Genomic DNA, 26246 nt, shown 5'->3' with positions numbered 1-26246 from the left:
CCCCCAAGATACTAGAATCCCGCTCCCCTCTTTCTGCATTTCCCCCCTCTTGCTTCTCAGGTTTCCGTGCCCCTCACTCCAGGGTCGCAGTGAAAGCTGCGGGCTTGGCAACAGCGCGGGCGCGGCCACTGCCCCCAGCCTGGCCCTCGCTCCGGGTGCACAAAGCCCCCGGCGCTGACGTCAGGGCCCCTCTCGGCACGGCCGGCCCCCAGTGCAGGCGGAGCTGCGCGGCGCTCCCACCCCGGCCAGGAGCGAAGAGCCAAGCGGCCAGCCCAGCTCAGCCCCAGCGCAGCCAGCCCGGAGCCCGGCCCCGCGCACGTGCCCGTCAGACCTGCAAACTTGTGCCACCGGCTCTCGTGCGTCCCCGGGGAGCCCAATCACCCGGAGCCCGCACCCCTCCCGCCAGTCTCCAACCATGGGTAAGTGATCGCGCTGGCCCCATGCCACCGGCACGGCCACCACCACGGCCACGGCCTCTGGTCCCTGCCTCGCAGAGGGGCGCGCCCCGCCCTACCCCCAGCTCAGGTGGCGCTACCTGAGCCACCTGGGTGACCCAGTCCAGACCGGTGCGGGAGGGGAACGGAGGCTGGGGGTGGGAGGGGCACCGCGCAGGTGTCCGCAACGCCCAGGTGCTCCTCCCTGCCCCATCCGCGGGGACGTCCCCACTCTAGCTGCACCCACACTGTACCCTGGCGCGTGCCAAGCGCGGGAGCTAGAGAGCTGGGCCCCGCGAGGGGTGGCGAGGCGGGGGGTGGGGGTGGGTGTCGGGCAGCGCGTCCCGGACTGCGGGCTCCTGCTTTATTTCAAGGGGTTGGTAGAGAGTGGCTTCTTGCCCATTTCCTGGGACGATCTCCCTGTCACCCGAGCTCCCAGCCCTGAGTCCAATCTTGTGTCGCTCTGCGGTCCTCCAATTCTCCTGAAGCCCAAGGAAACATCTGAACCCCCCGCCCCCTAAAGCCAGGCTCTTCCAAGAAAGCTCCTTTCTCGAAACCCAGACCTTTGAAACTAGCGAAGTGGAAGGGGATGGGAGGGGACAGGATGGGACATACGGTGAGTCTCTCTTTGTCCCCACTTCGAACTGCCTAAGTGGGACCCCTGAGCAGGTGGAGCCCGTGAGAAGTGGGTTCCAGTGCAATTGGGCAACGACTATCAACAGTGAAAGACTGTTCAGGGAAGTGAGAATCTTTCGCCTGCCCGGAGGTGGGTGTTAGGCGGCGGGAGAATCCTTTCTGTCACTTCCTAACACCCCGAAATGCTGCCGTCAGCAACACGTCCTTAAACCGGCACCGTGGGGAGGAAAACTCGAAGAGCTCCTTGGAAATAAGCCTCCTGCCGCTGCTCTCGGAGCACTGTCTGAGAAAGGGTTTTCTCTCTGCTTCATTATCGTTCTCTAATGACAGCTCCAGCCACAGCGCCACGAGGACTGAGAAGGGATCCTCGGGAACGTTCCAATGTGGAAAGCAGTGAGCTTAACCACTGAAGGTTAACAGCCAGGCCTTGGGAGTCACAAGCAAGCCCTCAGCTCTTGCCACTACACTCCCTCCTCTGAGGGGGTGGGGGTGGGGAAGTGATTTTTTTTTTTAACTGATTACATTTTGGGGAAAGAGATAGTAAGGAGGACACATTATTTTCCGTTTAAAAAGAAACCTGAAATAACTTTATATTTAAACAATTTTAAAATATATAATGATCAAAATATGAAAGAAAGAATTCATCCCAAGAAGTGAGATGAAAGCTAGGATAAGATTCTTCTCGAAAGAGGAGAACTGAGTGGCATGTAACTCTGGTTGTTCCTTATTTCCATGTCCTCTTGGGAACAGTAACCATCGACGCAGTCTCCCCTTTAAAGGAGGTTCATACACAAAAGTCAGAGGAGGACTGTGGTGCAGCTTGTAGCTGCCTTAGCAAATATTGCTGTCCAAGATAATCGCAGTTTCACAGGCCTGCAGGATCGAGGAAAGCACAAGCTCTGCTGAAATGAAGTTCTTTCTGGTGTTTGAACTCCAGACATTGCGATTCAGCTGTTGAACTGGAGCACAGAATGAGCACAGGAGCACCTTCTGCACAGTGGGCTTTGAAGTGCGCTGCTCTTTATTGGGGGTGGGCTTTGTTTTTAAGTGGGCGTGGAAGGGAGCTGCAGTTCTCATGAAACAAATACCCAAGCCAAATGCCTGCTCTCAAGGAAGTACTTTGTGCCTCGGACAATTATTGGTTCTACACTGCAGTTGCCAATTTATGTTAATTTGTGCATACTTCATTGCTTCTGGCAGTAGCCTTGGTTTTCGTTTTGTAGTTTACGTGAAAAAGCAAGTTCCCTTCATGCCAGAAAGGAAACATACTGACTTCCTTTACGTTCCCAGTAAATACACTACAGGGCCATGAACTGGCTTTATTTTTCCAGATGTTGTTAATTACTGAATGTGCCCTTGTGAATGCGCTAATTCAAATGAGTTAATGCCGGGAAATTTCTGACCACTGGCCCATTCTGTTGATTCTTATACACACATAACTTCTTAACCTAACATCAGTTACTTCACTGATAAAACAGATGAACTTTGTAGAAATAAAAGCCCCTTTGGGTTTGCACTTTAAGCTATTTAAAAACAAGAAAAAGAAGAAAGAAGACGCTTTCAAAGAAGAAATAGAAAAAAAAATAAGATAAAGAACAGTGACCAGATACATAATTCCATCTTTTGGTGCATCTTCAAAGAAAATGAGTTTTTATTGCTCAGTCAATTGATTTTCTTTTCTGCTCAGTTTTTGCTACCATTCACATACAATTCACACATTTGAAGCGTACAAACCAGCAGGTTTTGATACAGAGTTGTGTAACTATTGCCCCATCCTCACCCCCAAACAAACCTGTGCCCATTAGCAGTCGCGCCTCATCCTCTCCTCCCTCCAACCGTAGCAACCACTATCTCTATGGATTTAACTCTTCCCGATGTTTTGTGTAAATGGAATGAGCCAATTAATATTTGAACTGTATTGGACTATTCAGTAACTTGGAATATTTGGCGCATTGAAAAGAGTTGGTGGACTGTTTATATAGATAGAGTACACCGGCTAAATAAGTGTGCTGAGACTAATTATTTCTCCCGCTAAAGGGTTGGTTCTACATGGCACAATGTATCTTCTCCCTACCAGCATTACTCTGTTGTACCTGATGGGAACCCATTTGGCCAACACAATTTTGATTTTGTTTTTCTGCTCATAGGCTTGAAGACATAGTAACTAAACAAATTCAATGCCATAAATTCTCAGAAGACAATGAGCCATATATATGTATAGAGAGAAATGCTGACATTCTTTCATTAGCTGTCTATGACTTTAAGGGTATGTGAAGTGATCTGATGTCACAAAACATGGATGGAAATAATTATTTGACCCATTTTACAATAAGGGAATGTGTTTTAGTTTAAGACAGGTTCTCACTATGTTGCCTAGACTGATTCAAACTCATGGGTTCAACTGATCCTCCTGCCTCTGCTTCTGGAATAGCTGGGATCAAAGACCTCTCTACACCTAGTTGACAGGAATGTTTTTATGATTATGAAATAAAATTATTTCACTGTTTCCTTAAAAAAAAGCATTTAAGTTATACATGGTAGCTCACAGCTGCAAACCTCAGCACGTAGAAGATGGAGGCTGGAGGATTTGGGGGTTCACTGTCATCTCTGGATATATAGGTAGTTTGAGGCCAGCCTGGGCTACATCAGACCCTGTCTCAGAAAAAAGAATACAAAAGGGCCAGTGAGATGATTCAGCTTGTAAAAGTGCTTACTGTACAAGCTGGCCAACATAAGTTGAAGAAGAGAACTGATTCCCAAAAGCTGTCCTCCGACCTGTACATGCACACACAGACATACACAAACAGTAGATAAAATTAACAAGAAAATCCAAGGCCACTGAGATGGCTCTGCTGGGCTGATAAAAGAGCTTGCCATGCGACCTAAGTTTAATCCCTGGGCCCCACAAAACAAAAACAAAAACAAAACACTGGATTCGGTGGTGTCCATCTGTAAACCCAGAACTTCTACTTTGAGATGGGAGGTAGAGAAAGAATTGCCCAGAAGCTAAGGAACTAGCTAGACTAGAATGCACAGCAAGACAGAAACAACCAGAAAGAAGTTGCCTTAACAAGATGGAAAGAGACAACCCACTCTGGAAAGTCGTCCTTGGCTTTCACATGCATATCACTGGCAAGTGGCTCTCTCTCTCTCTCTCTCTCTCTCTCTCTCTCTCTCTCTCTCTGTCTCTCTGTCTCTCTCTCTCTCTCTCTGTCTCTCTCTCTGTCTCTCTCTCTCTCTCTCTCTCACACACACACACACACACACACACACACACACACACGAACACACACTTTTTAAAATTTAATAATGGCGTATCACAAATTATCTGGAGATCTTGGTAAAAGGAAAGTGCCATGATTCAATCAGCCTGGAAACAGCCTTGGTGACATTTCTAAAAGTCACACCAGCACTACTGCTTCTGCTGCTGGTGGTCCAAAGCCAGAACATAGAAAAAAGCCTGGGAATGTTAGGGACCTGGTCCGTGCCCCCAACTTCCCCTCAATACTTATGATCAAGATACATCATTCTCTCCTCTTCTTTCCCTCAGTTTACTAGGGAAAACAATCTATAAAATGACTTCCTTAAATCCTTACAGATCTACAAGTGTGTAATTTAGGGGACAAACATGAGAGAGTAATGTTATGCTTGAAAAACAGGAGCAAACAGCTCCGTAATTGTTTAAACACTGTTTGGTTCTGTCAAGGCAGCAGCCAGACCTCATTTGTAGTTGGGTAAAATGCTGGCATCTTCCATGTGCTCGCCTACAGGATGGTGGCTGTTCTCCAAGGCAATGGGTGGAGGGATCCCAAAGGATGCCTTCTTTAACACTTCCAGCTTTGGTGTCTGCCCTCTTGTCTTTACAGAGCTTTTCCTGACCCCACATCCAGGCTGTGCCCCAAAAGGAAGCAGCACCCTGAAGATCCCTCCATTACAACATTTAGTTCTGGAAGTTGGCTCAGGAATTCAGATGCAATTGGAGACAAAAGAGTGGTGTCCTGATGCATAACTGGGCAGGATATGGTCCCAGCATGTGCTAGGCAGCCTCCTTCTGAAACTAAATGTCTAGTAAGGAGCCCACCCAGGGCCTCAGAGAGGCTCTTTTCAAAACAGGCTGAAATTCTGAGTAAGCCTCAGACCAAGTCCACTGAGGACTGTTTGTGACAAACAAGAAATAATTGATTCTTTACTGTATTTTTGCTCTAGCAGTAGCTGTTTGCCAAACCACTCAGCCTCCCCGGGGCCTTTTTAGAGGACAGTGACATCCGGAATCAAGCAGTTGGATGCTTTATTGAAAATGTCAAAGTGGCAAATCCTATAAAGTGCCGTTTCTATGTCCTAAATGTTTTAGTTATCTTTAAACATTAATCCGCTGAAGTTTTGTTGTTGAGTCAAGGCCTTTCTTTGACCAAGAAATCCTGATTGGGATTGGGGTTCCTTCAAGTTTTCCATATATGAATCATAGCTGATCAGTGGCTTCTAATGACCAGTTTGAGGTGCTCTTAAAGAAAAATGAGACACAAAGGTGCTCATCCAGTTTGTGCTCAGAATCCTATCACATTACCCACCCTACTCCCCCAAAACAGTTTATTGCCATTAATTATTTTGGCAACTATTTTCCAAGTGACTCATTTTGGATAAGACTTTGCAAAGCAGTGGATCCGGTTTGAAAAGAAAGAAAACTTCCTTTGGGGGCTCATATTTCGTTAGTTTATGCAATATTGAATTAATTTGCATAATTATGATAACAAATACAACTGTTATGAATACTTTTTGAGACAAAGACAAAGGACTCTTCTTAAGTATACAGACTGATGAGAAAAGTAATACTTATGCTCAGGAGAAGATTCTAGAACCCCAGTTTTGTGGACAGTAGTAAGTATGGTTTAGAAAAAGAAAAGAGGATGAAAGGTGTTTTAGGTACTTGGTCTTGATGCTGTGATACAATGCCTTGACAAAAGCAACTTGAGGAAGAGTTGATTTGGCTTATAGTTTGAAGGTGCAATCCATATGGTAAAGAATCCATGGCAACAGGAGTTTGAAGCTGCTGATCACATTCCAGCCACAGGAGACAGAATGATACTCAGCTAACTTTCATAATTATGGAATGATGTACTCACAGGTAAGGTGGGTCTTCCCACCTCGACTAACTTAATCTAGCTATTCCTTCACAGCTATGCACAGAAGGCTATCCTAATCCTAATACCATACAAGTATGCCTGTGGGGGGGGGGATGCTTGCTTTGTAGGTGAGTCAAAATCTTGTCAAGATGACAATATTAACCATCATACAAGGCAATGAAGTGAGCGGGGTATGTTGGGCAAATGATGTTGGTAAGAGCACTTCTATTATATTTTAGGGCCAGAGTCATCATAACACAATTGTACTGGTGATCATGGTCTCACATATTGGTATACTTATTAATAATATGCCTCCCTTGTTGATCAAATAACCAACTGTTTCAAAAGCAGAGGTTATTCCATGCATTGTTGCTGCCCAGTTTCATTTGAATGATCAGCATATTGTAGGAGCTCCCGATATATCTGTTGGAAAAAATATGTAATTTATCATATAAGATGCATCTTATTAAGGTATGCCTATAATAGAAATATGTGGATTTTAAGGTATGCAAAATCATTATAAACTATGATAAACCATACTGGATTAAATAGCACAAATAACATCATAGTTTAATAAAACTAATATTTGTATCACAGCATTTCATGGAGTGACAGACTTTTAGCATTAGAAATCACCTTCAAAGTAATTCCATTACTTCAGACATATCCAGACACAAAAACAATTTACACAGTAGTTTGAATGTTCCTCCAATGTTGTTGTTGTTGTTACTGTTTTTTACCTTTAGTTTTTCTTCTCCTGATATTAGATTTTATTCTCTCTGGTGAAAAATAATTTCTTCTTGTCCAATTTTTGAAGTTCAGGAAAGTTAGAAGAGAGATACTTTGTTTCAGTGAAATCTCTCATTGCCTTGAGAATTAAAAGGCACCCAAAGTTTCATTTTTCCATTCTCAACAACGTTAGGGTTAAACCAGCTTTTACCACAGTACCTAGCAATATGCATGTGCAGAATGGACTGCAAGCCTCTGCCTTCCTGGTTAATACCATACCCCAACTGGAAGACTATTAAAGGAATCGGGAGTCCTGCTCAGGTACACCGAGGACTTGTGCTATGTCTTGAAGCAAAAATTGGACAAGCATAGGCGCTGTCCTCCTATACCCAGCCATTTTACAAGAGCCGATGGACAAGGTCCTATAAGGGAAAAGAAAATGAACATTGAAGGGGCTGTCTGAGACAGAACATTCAGGGCCTGTAAACAGAAAAGGAAAGAAAGGCAGGAGCCATGACAGAGGTTGTTTTGTGGGTACCTTAAGGAAATGAGAATGGTCAGATGTGGAGGAGTGGGGAGATCTGAGGCCAGACTGTTGAGTGTCATGCGTGAGAAGAACTCAATCATTACTCTGTTAGCCGTAGAGAATCATGAAGGGAGTTTAAGCAGGCAAGTGACAGCTGAAGGCTCCTGAAGGGACTGAAAAGATGCCCATTAAAACTGGACATGGTGATGCAAACCTGTAATCCCAGCTACTCGGCCAAGTGGAGGCAGAGGCAGGAAGATTGCAAGTTGAAGGACCATCCGGGCTACAAAGGCAGTTTAAGGCCAGCCAGGACAACTTAGTGAAATCTTCCCTCAAAATAAAGTTGTTGTTACTTTAATGAGGAAAGAGAATGGAGAGATAGCTCAATCAATAAAGTGTCTGCCCTGCAAGCATGAAGACCTGAGTTCAATCCCCAGAACCCATGTCAAAAAGCTGGGCATGATCCCAAGGCTGGGAAGGTAGAAACGGGTAGATTCCTGGGCCTTGCTGGCCAACCAGCCTGGCAGAATCATTGCCTCAAAAACCAAAATGGACAGTACACAGTGCCTGAAGAATGACACCATGGTATCCTCTGGCCTCCACCTACATACATGCACATGCACCTGCACACACATGTGCACCTACACATGTGAACATCACACACACACACACACACACACACACACATGCACCTGCACACACATGTGCACCTACACACATGAACATCACACATACACACATGCACCTGAACACACATGTGCACCTACACACGTGAACATCACACACACACATGCACCTGCACACACATGCACACACACACACACACACACACACACACACACACGGAGGGGGGTAGCTTGGGAAACAGCTCAATGGCAAAGGCTTTCCTGCCATGTACAAGGCACTGGATTCCACCCCCAGTATCCCCCAAATTAAAACAAAACAAGGGCTGGAGAGATGGCTCAGAGGTTAAGAATACTGGCTGTTCTTCCAGAGGTCCTGAGTTCAATTCCCAGCATCCACATGGTGGCTCACTACCATCTGTAATGAGATCTGGCTCCCTCTTCTGGCCTGCGGGGATACATGAAAACAAAACATCATATACATAATAAATAAATAAATCGGCCGGGCGGTGGTGGCGCACACCCTTAATCCCAGCACTCGGGAGGCAGAGCTAGGCGGATCTCTGTGAGTTCGAGGCCAGCCTGGGCTACCAAGTGAGTTCCAGGAAAGGCGCAAAGCTACACAGAGAAACCCTGTCTCGAAAAACCAAATAAATAAATAAATAAATAAATAAATAAATCTTCAAAACAAAACAAAACAAAGATAGAATAGAAAAAGCCCCACTAACACAGAGGGCTTTCGATCTGGTTGTAAAATTCCAAATAAAAATATAGACAGAGTTTTGAGAAGACTGAAAGCCCATCTCCTCTCTGAAGGGTGTAGGGGAAGCTCGCATTGAAGGTGTGCTGAGAGGGAGGATGGAAAGAATGGGGCTCCCATGCAGGAGAGGTAGGTGTGAGCAAGGTTTATTGTGGTATCCTAAAGAAAGATAAAAAAATATCCTGGACATACAAGGAGTAGGTGTGGGGGAGAATAGAAAGCTAGATTTGTGGTGAGATGGCTCAGCAGATGAAGGCACTTGCCACCAAGCCTGGCAATCTGAGTTTACTCTCCAGGACCCACATGCTAGAGTTTTGAGGACCGACTGCCTCAAGCGTCATCTGACCTCTGCACACACAGCACAGTGTGCACATGTACACACAAACATGGTAAATACATGTAATAGAAAATTCAAATAAGGAGACCAGATTTGGTGGGCTGACAGAGAGCCAGATGGGAGTGATACATTTTAGTTTATTACAAATGGGCACATAGAATCTTGCAAATCTATTATTGCCTCCCTTTCAAGCACACAGAACAAAGTGTGAGCTTCCTGGGATGCAAAGAGATAAGGAGTAACTTAGAGGTGACTCGTGATTTTGAAATAGAATGCCATCCTTGTCTATTTATTTGGTTATTGTTATTTTTTATAATGTCTGCTGATTCATCATAAAGGATTTTCTAGCACATCCAGATGGAGAGGTACATAGGGTAAAGTATGGGGGGAGACCCGACGAGCTTCCATGCCCTCTCTTGGTACACTAACATCACAGAAACGCTATGGGCTTGGCTACCTAGGAGCGTCCTGTCCCTTCTTCACTTTTTGCCTTTTCAGCTTTTTAAAACTTGGCATATGTTAATTCTATATAATAATGGACTTCATTATGGCATTTTCACACGTGTATATGTGATTTGGTCATATTCACCCATCATTGCCCTCTTGTGCCTCATTCCCACTGGTGCATTTCAGAATGCTTAGCAGCACCCCTGTCTCTGTTCACTACATGCTATGACATTGCCCTATTTATAACAACCAAATGTCCCCAGATGTTGTCAGATAACCTCGATGGACCAGGGGCTGGGGACGGAGCCATACTGAGAATGGTTTAAGAGTAAGAGGGAAGAGGAGATGTAGCTCAGTTGGTAGGGTGTATTTCTCATGTGCAGGAAGCCCTAGGTTCAGTCCTCAGTACCTAATGCCAATAGCACATGCATAGAATCACAGCACTTGGGAGGTAGAGGCAGGAAGATCAGAAGTTCAAAGTCATCCTTGGCTACATAAAAAATTTGAGGCCAGCCTGGACTAAATGAAATCTTATCTCCAAAAAGGAGATGGCCACTGAAAACCTTTATGCACCACAATATCAAAAAACAGTCAGAATCCTGGCCTCATTGAGGACTTGGTTGAGCACCTCTGCAAATCAGGAGACCCCTGGTTAAAAAGGTCCCCTCTTTCCAGGATGAATGCTTGCTTTCCCCCTAGCTTGAGAAAGTTGTGTTTTGTTTTCATCCTTTTCTAACATTACCAGACAGGATTCTACTATAATGGGCAGCATGGCATACCATGTGACCCACGCCTTTCTTGAAGTAAAATGCACTATAAATCATCTCAATATTGCAATGCCCTGTCCTCCCCCTCTCCTGGAACGAGATGCCTGTTTTACCTTGGTTACTTTGTCTAATGCATCGTGCACTTTCTTACTCAAAGGGCTCTATCACTGAAGTTTGTTTTGCTTACTAAAGTTGTTGACATTATCCTTTCTTGTTTCCAGTAAGTGGAAAGACATGAAGGAGCTAATCACATCCTTAATTACCACAATGGCCTTTCCAAATTTAGACTTCATCCCCTTAGCTAGAATCAAATCTAGTCAGCTTAAGGCTTTAAGGCCGCCTTCCTTTGGGCTGTCCTTAGGGCTGTGTCTTCATTATGTTTCCCAAGTTCAAGAGTTGGATACAAGACTGACTTCCCCCTTGTTGCTCAGAGATCCTTCTCCTATAGCCACTGGATCTTCCTACTCTCCAGTCTTAACCCACCCTGGTGGAAACTCTAAGTCATTGTTTCCCCAGAGATATGATCACAGTTGCAAAAGATGTTAAAAAAAGAAAAAAAAAAGAAAAAAGAAGGCACACCAGAAGTGAAGACTGGAAGGAATTTATAAATTCTGTTATTTTATTTTATTTATGTGCATCAGGTTACTGTTTTAGGTGTGACTTTTACAACCTCTCCCTTAAAAGACTGTTTCAATGGTGGGTTTTCAAATGGGAGCTTGAATTCAGACATCTGTTCCTTCACACAGTGAGCGAAGAATGGAGGCCTAATTAACAAAGTAATGCATGCACTTCTGATAACTTTATTTGATGCAGCCCCTTATTTCATATTGCCCCCTTCAGTTTCTCTCTTGGCATGCTCTGACAGTTTCCATGGTAAGTAAAACAGAATCCAGAGCATTAAAGGGCTGATTCTCCAGTGTGAATTACGGCCATTTTGCAAAGCTACTGTACTGGATTACCGAAAACTCTTTGGAGCCCTATTACATAATGAAGGCTTGTCATAAATCCTGTTAGATGTTTTATAAGAGGCATGGATATTCAAACTCGTTTGAAATTTGTTGGCATAAGATAGCCACGAAAAGTGGGCAGATCATAAGCGTACAAGTTCAATATATTTTTAAAAGTGCAGAACATGGGCCTGGGCATATTTCTCAGTGACTGAGTGCTTGCCCAGCATGTGTGAGGCCATGGGTTCTGTCCACACCACTGGAAAAAAAAAAGGCCAAACATGGAGGTGGACTATTTAATCTCAGCTCTTTAGAGGCAGGGGCAAGAGGATCTCTGTGGGTTTGAGTCCAGCCTGGTGGTCTACAAGGTGAGTTCCAGGACAGCCAGAGCTACATAGTGAAACCCTGTCTCAAGAAAGGGAAGTAGAAAGAGGAGGAAAAGGGGGAGGAGGAGGAGGAAGAAGAAGAAAGGGAGGAGGAAGGAGAAGGAGAAGGTGGTGGAGGAGGAAGAAGAAAGGGAGGAGGAAGAAGGAGAAGAAGAAGAAGAAAGAGGAAAAAGGAAGAGAAGGTGGTGGAGGAGGAGGAAGAAGAGGAGAATTATTGGGAATCCCTCAGAAGCTTCTCTCAAGGGGCCTTTCTGTCATCCCCACTAAGGGTAATTACTAATTTCCAGCAGTATAGTTTTACATTTTATATTAATTGAATCGTAGAATATAAATGCTGACAGCTTTTGCTCAATATTAACTGTTATTTTAAAACCCAGGGATATTTTCTGTCTGGAAGACAGGCATGTTTCTAAATCACTATGGTTAGAAGCATTTATGAAAAGCCTTTGTCTATAGAAATTTAGTAGAAAGGGTATAAAACGTGGGTTTGTACCTCCTATTTTATGTGTAAAACCCCACCACAGCAGCCGTGAGAGAACTTGGAAAAATACTTGAAGAGAGATGGGCTGTTTGCATGGAAAAACAGGATGGCACTGAAGAGATTAGCAAAATAGTCTATCCCCATGTGCGCTTCGGAGAAAGTACAGGCTGAGGAGCTACGCATGGACAGGAAACTGCCACTGTTAGCTTAGATCATTCAGGAAATGATCAATATGGATGCTTTCTGGCTTCAGGATATAAGGCTGTAATAGATGCCAGGGCCTCTCTCCAATGAGTTTCCTGAATAAGATGGAGTTTCAGGATGTCCCTAAATCAGCCATAATTCTTCAGAAACTGATGGTAAATAGACTGCAAGGTTGGAAAAAGGTCCAAAGGACTGTGATGATTTCTGATTGTCATCCTGAAATGACACAAATAGATACAGAATTGTCTTTGGCAAATAACTTCTTCATGTGTTATTTGGACATACACAGCTATAACCTGCCTGTCTTCCCTCAGTGAGAAGTTTTATCTTCTTGACCACAGTAAAGACACGGTCAGCACAATGGATACTTTATTGTCCCAAATTCTATCATGTTATCATAGCTTTCTCAGTGATGACTCCCATATATTCTCCCACTAGGAGCATGTAAGAATTTTAGCTTCTGAGTGTCTTCAGCTTTGGTATAATTATATGGTTTAGTTTTTAAAAATCTGGTAGGTATGAAATGGTATTTCATGATTTTTATGTTGAATTTCCCTTAGAGAAGTTCAAAGCGTGGGCTAGGTTCTTGGCTCCTTGGGTTTTGACTTCCATTTACATCCTTGTTCGTTTTCATCTATGTTTTGGATCCTAATCTTTAGAAAAGATGTGGCTAGTGTGAGTTTTTCCTATGTGTTACCCACCTTTAACTTTGCCAAACATGTCACATTGTACTGAGTTTTCAAATCGTCAGAAAGCCCCAATGATCAATGTTTCCTTTTACTACTTTATCATCTGTGCTTTTTATCTTCGACTCACTTAAAAATCAGTCTCAGTCGGGTGGTGGTGGCACACGCCTTTAATCCCAGCACTTGGGAGGCAGAGGCAGGCAGATCTCTGTGAGTTCGAGTCCCACCTGGGCTACAGAGTGAGTTCCAGGAAAGGCGCAAAGCTACACAGAGAAACCCTGTCTCGAAAAACCAAAAAAAAGAAAAAGAAAGAAAGAAAAATCAGTTTTATCTATAAGGTGAGGAAAACTGGTTTTCTTTTCCTTTGTTATTTCTTTGAAAGGTTTAACCAAATTATACTTTGAATTTTTCAGTCTTTATTTGTCACTGTTGCATGTGTGTGTGTGCTGATGTGTGCACGGGCACACAGAGATAGAGGAGACATCTATCACTTATTCCCTGAGACAAGATCTTACATGAATTTGGAGCTCACTCAAGTTTGGCTTGGTTTTTGGATTGGTTTGGTTTTTATTGGGAAGTGGGGTCGGGCTGGTGGCCAGCAATCCCAGGCAGTCGCCTTGTGGCTAGCCCACCCCTCCTTACCTCAGCATCAGAGTTCCAGATGTCTATAACAAACCTAGTTTTTTTTTTTAAGATTTATTTACTTTTATGTGTCTGTGTGAATGCCAATATGTATGTACGTGAACTACATATGAGCCAGCTGCATGCAGAAGTCAGAAGAGGGGGTTGTATCTCCTGGAACTGGAGTTACAGGAAGAGCCACCACATGGATGCAAGGAACTGATCCCAAGTCCTCTGTAAGAACAGCAAGTACTCTTAACAACTAAGCCGTCTCTCCAGCCCACCAACTCCTGCCAGCTTGTTATGTGTCTGCTGCAAGTTTGAACTCAGGTCCTATTTGTTAGGAATCTCTACTCTGGCCCCACTCCTCCAATTCTAGACCCCGCCTCTCAGAAAGCCCACCAAGGATTGATCGGCTCCTCCCCAAGAGATGTTCAATACCACGCCCACAGGGTATTTAAGACATGGTCCCTAGACCTGCCATGTGATTTCTCTCCTGATTCCCCTGAGAATCACCCAGGGGTGCTTTGCTCATTAAACCTAGACTTTTAATTCGGCCTGATCTATTGCATTGGCGGAGTAACTCAATATTGGGGTACAGAAACTTTTCACTAATGCTTGCACATCAAGCACTCCCCAACCCTTTAGTCCTTTTTCTCCATCAGAATTTTTTGTTTTTTGGTATAGTGTTAGGCTGAAAGTGTGTTATTTTATATAAATCTGTATATAAACCACACGTGGTGTATAATTCATCCTTTTTGTGCTGGTTTTATATTTTATGCATATATATTACGTGTGTGTGTGTGTGTGTGTGTGTGTATGTGGCTCTGTGGTAATATAAACAGCCTTGATTATATCCATTTTAAATAAGCCTGGCAATCTCACAGAAGTTTCTTATTTTAGCTCTTCTTCACTGAGTTATTCTTGGTCTTTGCTTTGAGAATTAGCTTTTCATGTTCCACAAACATCCCTGGGTAGGATTTTGAGTGGAGTTGCAGTAAATGTACTGACCAGTGTGCTGATCACATCTTCAGTGATTTTGAGTCTTCCCATTTGTACACATTTGACCTTCATTACACCTCCCAATACTGATTTCACATCCTCTTACAACTGTTTTAAGGTCCCTCGTAGTATTTGTAGCTTTTTAAAAAAGTAAATCAAATAAAGTCAAATCTAATTCCATGGACTATCATGCCCATGGTTCCCTTCTATACACTTGTGACTTTAGAAAATCCAGATAATGGACAAACTTAGTCAACTAAATGAATAAATTGTCAATACGGGAAAGCTGATTCTGAGTTACCACATACTGTTGGTAAGAGCTCTATATGATAGCTGTGCGACACTCTCACTGCTTCTGGGCTTTGTTTGTTTGTTTGTTTTTTGGTTTTTACAGACAGCCTCATTTAGCCCAGACTGTCCTGGAGCTTGATATACAGTTATGTCTGGTCTTGAACTCTCTCTCTCTCTCTCTCTCTCTCTCTCTCTCTCTCTCTCTCTCTCTCTCTCTCTCTCTTTTTTAAATAAACATTGTTCTCCTTTATTTTTTGCACTAGCTACAAAATCCCAGATCTCCACCTCATTAGTGCACAGACCTAGTCCTCATTTTCTTGTAGCTGCTCTGTCTAAAACTCTATCATTTATATAGTTAGTTCATTGGTGGTCATTTGAATCACTTCCAGATTTTTGCTATTGCAAAAGATGCATACGTCTAATCATACACTGGCAGGGTGCCTCCGAGGTAGATCTGTAGAAAGGAAATCACCAAGTCCTGGGGCAAATGCATTTATGAAGCTTTTCTAGATGTTACTTACTTTTTTGTGGCTGTGATAAGATACCACAACCAAGGCAACTCATAGAAGAGAGAGTTTATTTGGGTTTACAGTTGCAGAGGGCTGGAGTCCACGCTGGCGAGCAAAGGCAGGGTGGGGAGATGGGGGGCAGTAGCAGGAAGATGGAGGAAACTCTTTTTTTAATTTTTATTTTTAATGTACATTGGTGTTTGGTCTGCATGCCTGTTTGAGAGTATCAGATCCCCTGGAACTGGAGTTACAGACAGTTGTGAGCTGCCATGTGGGTGCTGGGAATTGAACTCAGGGAGAGCAGCCAGTACTCTTAACCACTGAGTCATCTCTCCACCCCTGGTCTTGAACTCTTGATCTCCTGCTTTCACCTCCTAAATGCTGATATTACACATGTGTACTACCATGCGTAGCTTTGAAAATTGTTTTTTGTTGTTGTTTTTGGTTTTGTTTGGAGACAGGGAACTCATGTTGTAGAACAGGCTAACCTCAAACTTACAGAAATATGCCTGCCTCGGCCTCCTGACTACTGAGTTTAAAGGCATGTGCCACTACTCCCAGCCTTTGAAATTATTTTTCATGGAGCCATGTTAAAAATTCCTTAGGCTCCCTTGGTGTACAACCATCTTCAAGAAATTTTCTACCTCCAACCTAAGCCCTTTCCTTCTTTCTTGTATTCTGCAGAAAGACTGGAATTTGAGTCCCATCTTTAGGGTCTTTGGGGTCCTAAACAAGATTCCTTCATCACAAGATGATAAATTCCATCATTACGTGGAAATGGCACTTCAGCATTTAAAGTGTGGCTCCAGACTCCTGGGCTCCTGGGGAATTGGAAAGCCAGCAGCCACAGCTGCAGGATAGTCTCCACGGACCACCAGAGTTCCCTCTTGGTAGAAAAGCAGATTTGGATTCTCATTCTATATCAGTACGGCCAGGAGTTCTACATTCTTTGTGGAAATAACACTACTTAGAAAAAGCAGAATAAGTAATCATCTAAATAAGAATAACTCGTGGGGCCAGCAAGATGGTTCTGTGGATAAAAGTGTTTGCCACCCAAGCCCGGCACCCTGAGTTTAATCCCCCAGAACCCACTTAAAGGTAAAAGAACCAACTCAATGAAGTTGTCTTCTGACCCCCATACATGGCCTCTCATATAACAGATAGTATTTTTTAACTTGAGAAGCAGAGGCAGGAGGATCACTGTACGTATGAGGCCAGCCTGGGCCACATAGCATGATGCTGTCTCAAAACAACAACAACAAAAACAAAAACAAACAAACAAACAAAAACCAAAATCAAACAACCAAAAAACCTGGGAGTGGTAACACATGCCTGCAGTCTCAGCACTTGTTAGATGAAGGCAGGAGAATCAGTAGTTCCCTGTTGGAGGAGAAAGGGAAAAAAAGAATTTTCCATTATATTTCAGCAATGTTCAAGTGTTACTTCCAAATTCAGTGATGTTAGTTGTGAAAAAAAAAAAAAGAAAGAAAATTTCATGGTCGATTCAAGATTACCTAGTTTCCCTAAGTAATTTAATGGAACACTTCTCCCGGAATATTTTATATAACTGTGAACCCTGGGAAGAGGAGGCCAGCAGTTAGCCTGTAGCACCGGCTTGATTTATTTCGGAAAGCAGCTTATTCAGCCGTCAAATGAGATTACGTGTGTGGCTGCTACCCATCACTTCATAGAAATATTTGTATTCTTCAACAAGGCCTCATACTCTTACTTATTTATTTCAAGGGCATCAGAAACCGTAAATGTAATTTTCCTAAAAGATAACTTTGGGAATGTGATCTTTTAATTTTTATTTTGTTTTATTATGGGGAGGGGAGGCTTTCTCTGTGTAGCCCTGGCTGTCCTGGAACTCACTGTGTAGACCAGGCTGGCCTCACACTCAGAGATCCACCTGCCTCTTTAAAAGAGTGCTGTTACTGTCTCATGGTCAGTGAAGACCCAAACCAAACTTGTGGATGCTTTCTGTGCCTATCTGTGGCCCTTCACTTACACACCTAGTCATGTTCAGATTTCAGCAGGCTTAATGGCTGTAACAATAAGAACCCATTCTCAGGGTTCACTTCTTTTATAATCTGTTTTGTCAATGGGTAGATTCATAATGTTAATATTTTACAATTTAAAATTCAAGTCAAGGACTGTGGGCATACAGAGTTACTGGTGCCCTTGGAATCTATCTCCAACACTGCAAAATAAAAATAAATAAATAACAAAGTACATCAAATTGAAATGTAGCCTAAGGGTGTTCCTTAATGGTAGAGCACTTGCCTAGTGTATATAAGGTCCTGGGTTCAATTCCCAGCACTGTATAAACAAATGGATAAATAAACAAAATGGAAATATAGACTCAGGGTGTGGTTCAGTGGGGAAGTATGGGTTCAGCATGCGCAAGACCCTAACTTCTGTCTATAGCACCAATAAACAGTTTAACTGAAGTCTAAATTTAGATATGAAAATTAGCTTATTTTCATTTTTTACCATCTTATTTTAACTATCAGGGATTTGTGTAGACGCAGAATTACTGCTTTGCAATAGAACTACAGTTTTAACCTGGCAAACGACATATTAAAAAGAGAAAGCAGGCTGGGGATGTAGCTTTGTCTGCAGAGCTCTCACCTAGCATGCACGAAACTTTGGGACTGATCTCAAGCACCTCAGAAACATGGGCTTGGTGAACCACACCTGTAATCCTGACAGAGAAGGATTGGACATTCAAGGTCATCCTCAGCTGCTTAGGGACTTCAAGGCCAGTATGGACTGCTAGAAAACTCTTTAAAAAAAAAAGAAAGGAAGGAAGGAAGGAAGGGAAGGAGGAAGGGAGGGGGAAAAGCTTATGCCGAAGTAACTGCATCTTTCTAGAAAAATCCCACTCAGTAGTAGATGTAGTCCCAAGTATCATTCTTTACAAGTAACAATGCCAACCTCCTCGGGATAACTCTCTTGGTACTCACAGGACTCTTACTATGAACATGCAACTGTGGCTGTTTGTTTTTGAGACAGAGTTTGCCTATATATCCCTGAGTGGCCTAGCAGCAGCTATGTTAGACTAGGCTAGACTTGAGCTCCTAGGTGATCTTCCTGTTTCTGCCTCCCTAGTGCTGAGTTTATAGGCATGTGCCACCATGCCCATCAACACAACATTCTTTATTATTAAAAGGGGGCTGCAAATCATGATAGCAGATACAAAACTGCACTGTATGAGCATCAGAAAAACTTTTGTGCCCTAAATGTTCTGTTTATGTGTTATTTAACTGTTCTAGCCAACACTCACATAATTAATGTTACAACAACAAAAAGAGAGGATGGAATGCTGAAGCAAACCAATTATTTTTTCATTCATCATTTAATTTGAAGTAATAGGTTTAACCTTTTTTATATTTTGAGAGCTGCTAATGAATAGTATAATGGCTGGTTTAAGTATCAGGTTGCTCTGACTTTCCAACAGCTGCTAGGTTGAGGAGTATGAATTACACAATATTTGGGCCTTTAATATATTCGTGGCTTTTTCATATGGTTTGTTCAAATGTGGCCTAATTGTCCAACATGCTATAAAGGGGGGATGGAAGCCATGGTCTCAATCTCAGACCCCAGGATTCCTTCCAGACACTTACTCTTGCTCTAAAACTTTGTCCATGATGCCATAATGTCATAGTTTCATTCTGATCAGTCTTCAAAAGACACTGGTTTTAGGATCCTCTGTAGACCTGGAGTCGCTCTCACAAACACCGTCCTGCAGAGGCATAGGAGGTCACTCTCCCTGCTGTAACTCCTTGGCAGAAGCAAAGATCTAATGTCCTAATGTCTGTCCTCTGCAGATGCTGCTGTCTGCTCAGGTGTGTGCAGTGCCTGTCTGAATGGATGCATTGTGTGGACAAGCAGAGCAAATTCTGCAGCTGGGTTCAGCCTCTTCTTTCACTTAGAGTTAATGAATGCTTCTGTGAGTTTTGGTGTTGGTGTATACAGTTGATGATAGGCAATGTTTAGAGGAAAGCATTCTCCCTGTATATTGAGTTGAAATTGTTCAATCTATATATATCATTTCTAAATAATTATTAAGTGACAATGTTTATGTCCATGCAGTTGAATGATTTCTAAAGATATTTATGCCTCTTGTCAGTCAAGGCCTCACATAGAAGTGTACTTTCACATAGATGTCTGCATAGACTGTTAAGAAGTCTTATTCTTACTTACTTATACACAATTATTAACCAGTCATGAACATTATTAGATAAGAAAATAATATTTCTCTTTGATGGTGAAGAACAGGGAAGCCTGTGCCTTGATTTCCTAGAATTAAAAGTTGATCTATGGGCTGGAGAGATGGCTCAGTGGTTAAGAGCACTGACTGCTCTTCCAGAAGACCAGAGTTCAATTCCTAGCACCCACATGGCAGCTCACAACAGTCTGTAACTCCAGTTCCAGGGAACGCAAAAAAATTTTTTTTTAAGTTGATCTATGGGCTATTGAGATGGCTCAGTGGGCAAAGGTGCTTGCCACTGAGCCTGCTGACCTGAGTTCGAACCCCAGGACCCACATGATGGAAGGAGAAAACCAAGAAGTTGTCCTCTGACCTCCACATGGGTGCTGTGGTGTTTGTGCCTCTCCCTACACACACAGAAAGAAAGACAGAGAGAAGTAGATTTGTTTTTAAGATTTAGCTAATTAAAATTTAGAAGTTCATCCTTGTGTGAAACAGCAAGTAATAGAACCTTGCTCATCAGATAATTTACTTATATTTGTGGACATTTTTCTTTTTGTAGTGCTGAGGATAGAACCCAGGGACTCATACATGCTAGGCAAGCACTTTCCCCAAAACCGCATCCCAGCTCTAACTGACTTATATTTGAAAGCAGGTACTTGTTCTTGAAAATATCAATGAAAAAATCATAAAACTCCATATTGGCAAGTGAAGAAAATCCCCAGAAAATTCAAGACTGCCTTGGGCTACAGAAGGAGAGCCTGTCTCAAAGAAGCAGAAGGGCAAACCAACTCTCTTCTTAATTTCCCCTCCCATCCCCAGTCCATCTTTAATGATCCCTGCCTGAGCAGTAAGATACTATTTGAAATCTTTATGAAGAAAAAGTTAATGGCTGTGGACCCTTGCCTGAACTTGAAGAGTCATTACATGGTGAGTCCAAATAAGGAAGTTAGAGGGCTTGAAGTGTTAAAGAAGTAACCATAATGAAAAGGAAGGTTTGCCTCACTGTACATCATCTGCCTGAGGAACTAGAGGTTTTCTGTGCCTCCATCTTCCTGTCTATAAATGCTGTCGCAAAGGTCTGCTGCTTAGTCTTTACCCTGCCAGCTACAGCAGTAGCTGAGGAGAAAGGCTGTAGCCAAGGTCCAAGCTCCAGATGGCCACAGTAGCCATTTGGGGTAATGTTTCTACCTGTGTTGATGCCGTCAAAGGCATCCTTTGAGGTGTGGTTTTCTTTCCTAGCCAGCCTCTCCGATCTCCTGGTGCACATTCATTGCTCAAGGGCAGTTTTAAGTGTAGGTTACACACTTACACCTTATACGCTCCAGCCCTTGGCTTCGAAGTGGACTCCAATAGTCTGGTGGCACAGACACTTGCAAGCAGAGAGATTTGTTTGTTTCTATTTTTTCCTGGGGAGTGGGGGCATGTCATGGCACACAAGTGAAAATCAGAGGACAACCTTAGGAAGTCAGTTCTCTCTTTCTACCATGCAAGTCCCTAGGATCTAACTCAGGTTATCAGCCTTGGAAGCAAGCGCCTTCCTTTGCTCTTTGAGTTATCTTGCTGGCCCCAGAAGAGAAGTTATGATAAAAGTAAATGCAAAGCAATAAAAACATATTCAAGAAAGCATTTCCTGTGGTGATACAATACTACTTAACACATACATGTGTGTATATATAATTCTGTCTTCTTTTACATTGTAGTTGCCTGTTTCCATGACTGTATTACCAAGTTTCACATTTTACTTACATCATGCGCTGCTCTTTTTGCAAGTGAACAATCTGCTGAAATGAAATATGCAGCTGAGAAGATCCTGACCTTTCCAAAAGGGCATTTTCTGAATGTAGCAAATTATCATTGATAGTGTTATGCAATTAGGAAAATAGAGATGGTTGGGGATAAGACTGATCAAAACCACAAGCTGTACAGGATAGTCAACCATAAACGTCAGTAGCTCTAAATGTCCTGATGAAACATCAGCATTACTTGGTGCTTCCTTCTTCATAAGCCTCATGACAACGTCATGCTCTATGAAAATGAATTAGAGCAATGGTAAGATAGCTCAGACAGTAAGAGTGCTTCCTGTTCAAGCTTCACCACCTAAGTCTGATCTCCAGAAACCATGGTAGGAGGAGAGAACTGACTCCAATCTTAATTCAAATGCTCGATGAGTTCTAGTCTCAGATGTTACTGTCTGATCTTGCAATCCAGTTAATTATTTTTATATGTTTATCACCTATGATAAGTATCTTTGGGGGTCACAGAGACAAGCTACATGTTATTATTCCTATGGTAAGTTTGTAGTTAAATTAGCAAACTGTACCTAATTGATTTAAAAATATCTACAGTTTGATTGCTGGGAGAGAAAAGGAAAGACATCTCTCTGTGTAATTTCTTCCTGTCCAGTGACCAAGTCTTCGTTTGATGGGCATGTCACTTGATCATAAACAGTCTGGAGAAATAACAAGTTATTTAACAAAGCACTAACAATATTTAAATAGCTGTGACTGAAAACAAATGTAATATTTTTAAAAACTACTGTACATGTGTGCTTGCCATGTTAACAGAGGGAATCCACCTTAGTGGAGTGTTTCTTGAAAATCCACAGACACAGTCATTGTGTCTTGAGTGTGACAGGAATCTTCAGCTGATAAGCCATCACTGAAGCCACCAACTTTTCACAAGTCTGTGCAGCACCTCATTTGAGCTTGTCAGTCTGTCCCTCGCCTCTGTTGTCACAGAGGTCTCTTAAATCTTAAATACCTGTTTAAGATGGAGCTTCCTTCCAACAGGCACACATTTATGACCAACCACATGCTCCTTTCAAACATATATAAGCAGTAAAGTGTGCTTCATTCTTTCCCATTCAGTAGCCTGGTACCCAGGAGTGGCCCCATCTTAGGACAGTACACGGGCTAATGTGGCAGCATTGACTGCTCTGCCTTTTGTACAGGACTGCTTTGCAAATGGCTGAGGCCTGACATTCACCATAGAATAGTAGGGAATATTAGTTTGTGAGGCTATTGGGTTAATATTGGTGAAATAAATATGTCCTGCTTTGGACATAAGCAATGACAACTGCCTTTTGTTTGTTTCTTCCTCTGATTTGATTTCCATTCCAAAAACTTGGGGGCAGCATAGGAGAGAAATTTACTTCAGTTGAGAGCTTCTCTTTGCTCCACTCTGGCTGTTATGGAAACCTTTCATTGACAGTGTCTGTATTTCTGTGTTTGTATCTTTTGAGTGGCTTAAACAAGCTCCCTTGGTCACTGGGAAAATAAAATTATAGCTGTAGCCTCCCAAGGGCAGGCTCAGAGCCTACTGCCTACCGTGCCCTTCCTGCTCTATACCCATGTGTCTCCTTCCCCTGCTGAGGGCGGGTCCCCAGCAGCTGAGGCTCATGCTGGGCCTTTCACAGCCCCTTGCGGGGGATGGATAAGTGGCAGATGCACTTAATTAGCAGACATGTTTCGAATGCAGGAGAAGGAGCTTTGACAAGAGTTTTGAAGTCCGGACAAAAGGACACTGCTGTTATGAGTCAACTTGATTGTCACAGAAACTGGAATATATGTGCATATTAGTTAAAAAAAAGAACATAAACATACACATAAGACATATAGCTCCTCCTGCCACCGTCATCTATGAAAGAAGCATATGTCAGCCATTATACATAGATAATGTATGTGCTAGCTAATGTGTGTTGCTTTCATAACAAACACAGTCATTGTTCATATATACATTATAAGCATAAAATATGATATATGCACATATATCATATATACATGACACACATATTTACATAATGGACTGAGCCCCTACTATGTATACACTATTCTAAATGCTTTCCTTGATCAGACATTGTAATCCTTACCATATCACATATATGATGACTGAGACCACATAGCTTGGAAACATCAATACCAGTCAGTGTTTGAAGTCAAGAACTCTGGCCCAGTTCTGTGACTCTTATCTCCTCTTAGTGGAGATAGTGCAGTTGATAGCATTTAATGGCACCGTTGGTTTGGTTTGGTTGGGGTGAGCATTGTGGGGGACAGGTAGGAGAGAGAGTCGATGAGGGAGAGGGAGAACAGAGAGTACCCTGTCTCCTCCCTGAGTGCCAGGATTACACATATGTACCATCATGCCTAGTTGATTCAGTGCTGGGGATGGAACTCAGGGCTTCATGCATGCTGGCAAATACTCTACCAACTGAATATACTTGACCAAGTATATACTTCTTTATATGGATGCTTTTTGTAGTTACTTTTAAACAATTTTTACATTATCTATTTTGGGGAGAGGTATGCTGAAGTGCATGTGACAACTTGCAAGAGTCAGTTCTCTCCTACCTTGTGGATCCTGGAGATGGAACTCAGGTAGTCAGGCTTGGTAGCAAATGCCTTTGCCCACTGTGCCATCTCATCAGCTTGGTAATTACTTTCAATAAAACAAATTTTTTCTCTCTTAAGACACAGTCTTGTTATGTCAATCATGCTGGCCTTGAACTCCCAGCAATTCTCCTGCCTCCACCTCACTAGTGCTGGGATCACAAGAGCATCACTTTGTTGGTTCAATTGTAGTGATATTTTTCAGCAGCAGACCAGTGGGAAGACCTACGAAAAGTTGTCACATTTTGTCTAAGCAGTACTTTGCAGAATGGAAATGTCAAAGCAGGAAGGCAATGTTTGGGGGATTTACACCTAGATTTACTACGGACTAAACCTGTAATCAGACTGTTCAGCGTTTCCTGTCTTGGTGTTGGTTTTCTCAGTTATTTAAAGAAAAGGGTAATAGGACAAAGGGAGTGCTGAACACTATGTGTACTTGTTGGCTGGGGAGAGTGTTGGGCAGGTAACGTCAACATCACTACTTAGGGAAGTGTTTCGGGTCAACTACGTGATTGACTAGTGGTGAATAATGCTCACATTTGCTTTAGCCCAGCACATTTTCCAGCTCCTTGAAAACAGACTCCACTATCAATGAGCATGGCACAATGGAAATGGTTTTTCTTTGCAAGAGGTCTTCCTTGACTTCACTCCATTTTGCAAAGCCAATACTCCAACTCTCACTAGAGCCTGCTCTGCTGATCTTGCCAGGCCAGGACCCAGAGAAAGCATGGCACTCAAGCTTGTCCAAACTTCCTGGTAGTATTTTCTTTCAATAGAGTTTGAGATGGACCAATGAGCAGCAGTTAAACGGTCACAGACACAGAATCTGCATTTGGAAGTGAAGTTGTGACCAGAGTTTTTAGAATAAAAGTCTAGGCTCTACCACACACTCCTGACATACCAATGAAAGAAACACATAATAATAGAAAGCAGAGAGAGAGGGAGTTTTCCACTGTGGCCACATTAGACAGTGGACTAGATACAGAGGCACAATGCCTGTAAGTGTCTCCAGAATACTGGCGTGAGTTTTTGACTTAGAAAAAGAATTTGAATCGGGGTGGAGATCTGAATAATTAAGCAGTCCCAGCCAACGTGGGAACACGTCAGATTTCTTTCTGAAGTCCATGGCTACTTTAGGTTTAAGACAATTAGACAGACTCTCCTGGAGTAACATGCCTATGCAGAGTCAAGCAAGAGTTATGACCCAAAGTGAATGAGATGGGTGCAAAATGAAGGCAGAGAGAGGTTCCAGGTTTTCATCCTTCGTAGTTACCCTGTGAGCATTGTGAGTCAAGGCTTTTCAGCAAAAGAAGCTTCACAGTGCCTGTTTCCAATTTGGTTGAAGCGGTGATTTTTAAAGGGTGCAAATAACAGACATCACCAAGGCTTCTGTTGCTGTCTGCGCAATATGGCTGTCATTAGCCATTCCAATTTGAGCTGCTTAAAATGAAACAAAATGCAGTTCTCTGAGCACATTTAAAGACTCCAGTGGCCACACATGGCTAAAGGCTACTAGACCAGACAACCAAATATAGTACATTTCCATCATCCCCCCAAAATGACACCAAATGGCACTTGTCTCCAGCAGTAGGCTTGGAATGGGAGTTGAGACGATCCTGTTTTAGCCTGGGATCATAAAGGCTCTGGACCATATCTTAGAAGTACGCTAAGCCTCTGAGAGCATATATACCCTATGACTGCTACTTCCACACCCTTGTGTGGAGCAATATTGTGATGCCAATGTGTGGGTCAGGTAAAACCATTATCCTTTTGGCTTGTAAATGTGTCCAACCTGCAGCTTCATCATGCCTTCCATGTGCCCAGCACTGGTTTTCCCGTGGAGTGATTTGATTTGACAATGAGAGCAAATGCCAAGCCAGTGTATCCCGTATCCACCCTGTGTTGGACATAGTGACTGATGGTGTTCTTTTTGCATAAGAACAAAGGTGCACCGTAGCTATGCACTGTTCTCAACTGGACAACTTTGAGAATGCTAGTGCCTAAGTGTAGGTCCCACCCACCAAACTTGGGTGTAATTCTCTAGGATGCTGCCCTGAGCATGGGGAGTTTTTGCACTTGACATGTGATTCTAAAATACAGCTGGGTGCATTGAGCTAGACTACACCCAGTGATAAGGAG

The 26246-nt window shown here is 42.9% G+C and overlaps 1 protein-coding gene across 3 annotated transcripts in view; it reads left to right on the top strand.

Annotated features, from left to right (window-relative positions):
* The first annotated feature begins 229 nt into the window (after positions 1–229).
* Gpm6b (glycoprotein M6B) overlaps positions 230–26246 on the top strand; it is a 154416-nt gene continuing 128399 nt past the window's right edge. For 2 of the 3 annotated variants that reach the window (XM_028883536.2, XM_028883538.1), the window contains exon 1: positions 230–419. In XM_028883536.2, the coding sequence (XP_028739369.1) occupies positions 416–419 (4 nt within the window). In that variant the 5' untranslated portion in view covers positions 230–415. The remainder of the gene's footprint in view (positions 420–26246) is intronic. The other variant, XM_028883539.2, reaches the window with a different exon arrangement.

The sequence above is a fragment of the Peromyscus leucopus genome, chromosome X, assembly GCF_004664715.2.
Source record: "Peromyscus leucopus breed LL Stock chromosome X, UCI_PerLeu_2.1, whole genome shotgun sequence".
Classification (NCBI taxonomy): domain Eukaryota; kingdom Metazoa; phylum Chordata; class Mammalia; order Rodentia; family Cricetidae; genus Peromyscus; species Peromyscus leucopus.
This window is presented reverse-complemented; position numbering and strand designations above follow the sequence as displayed.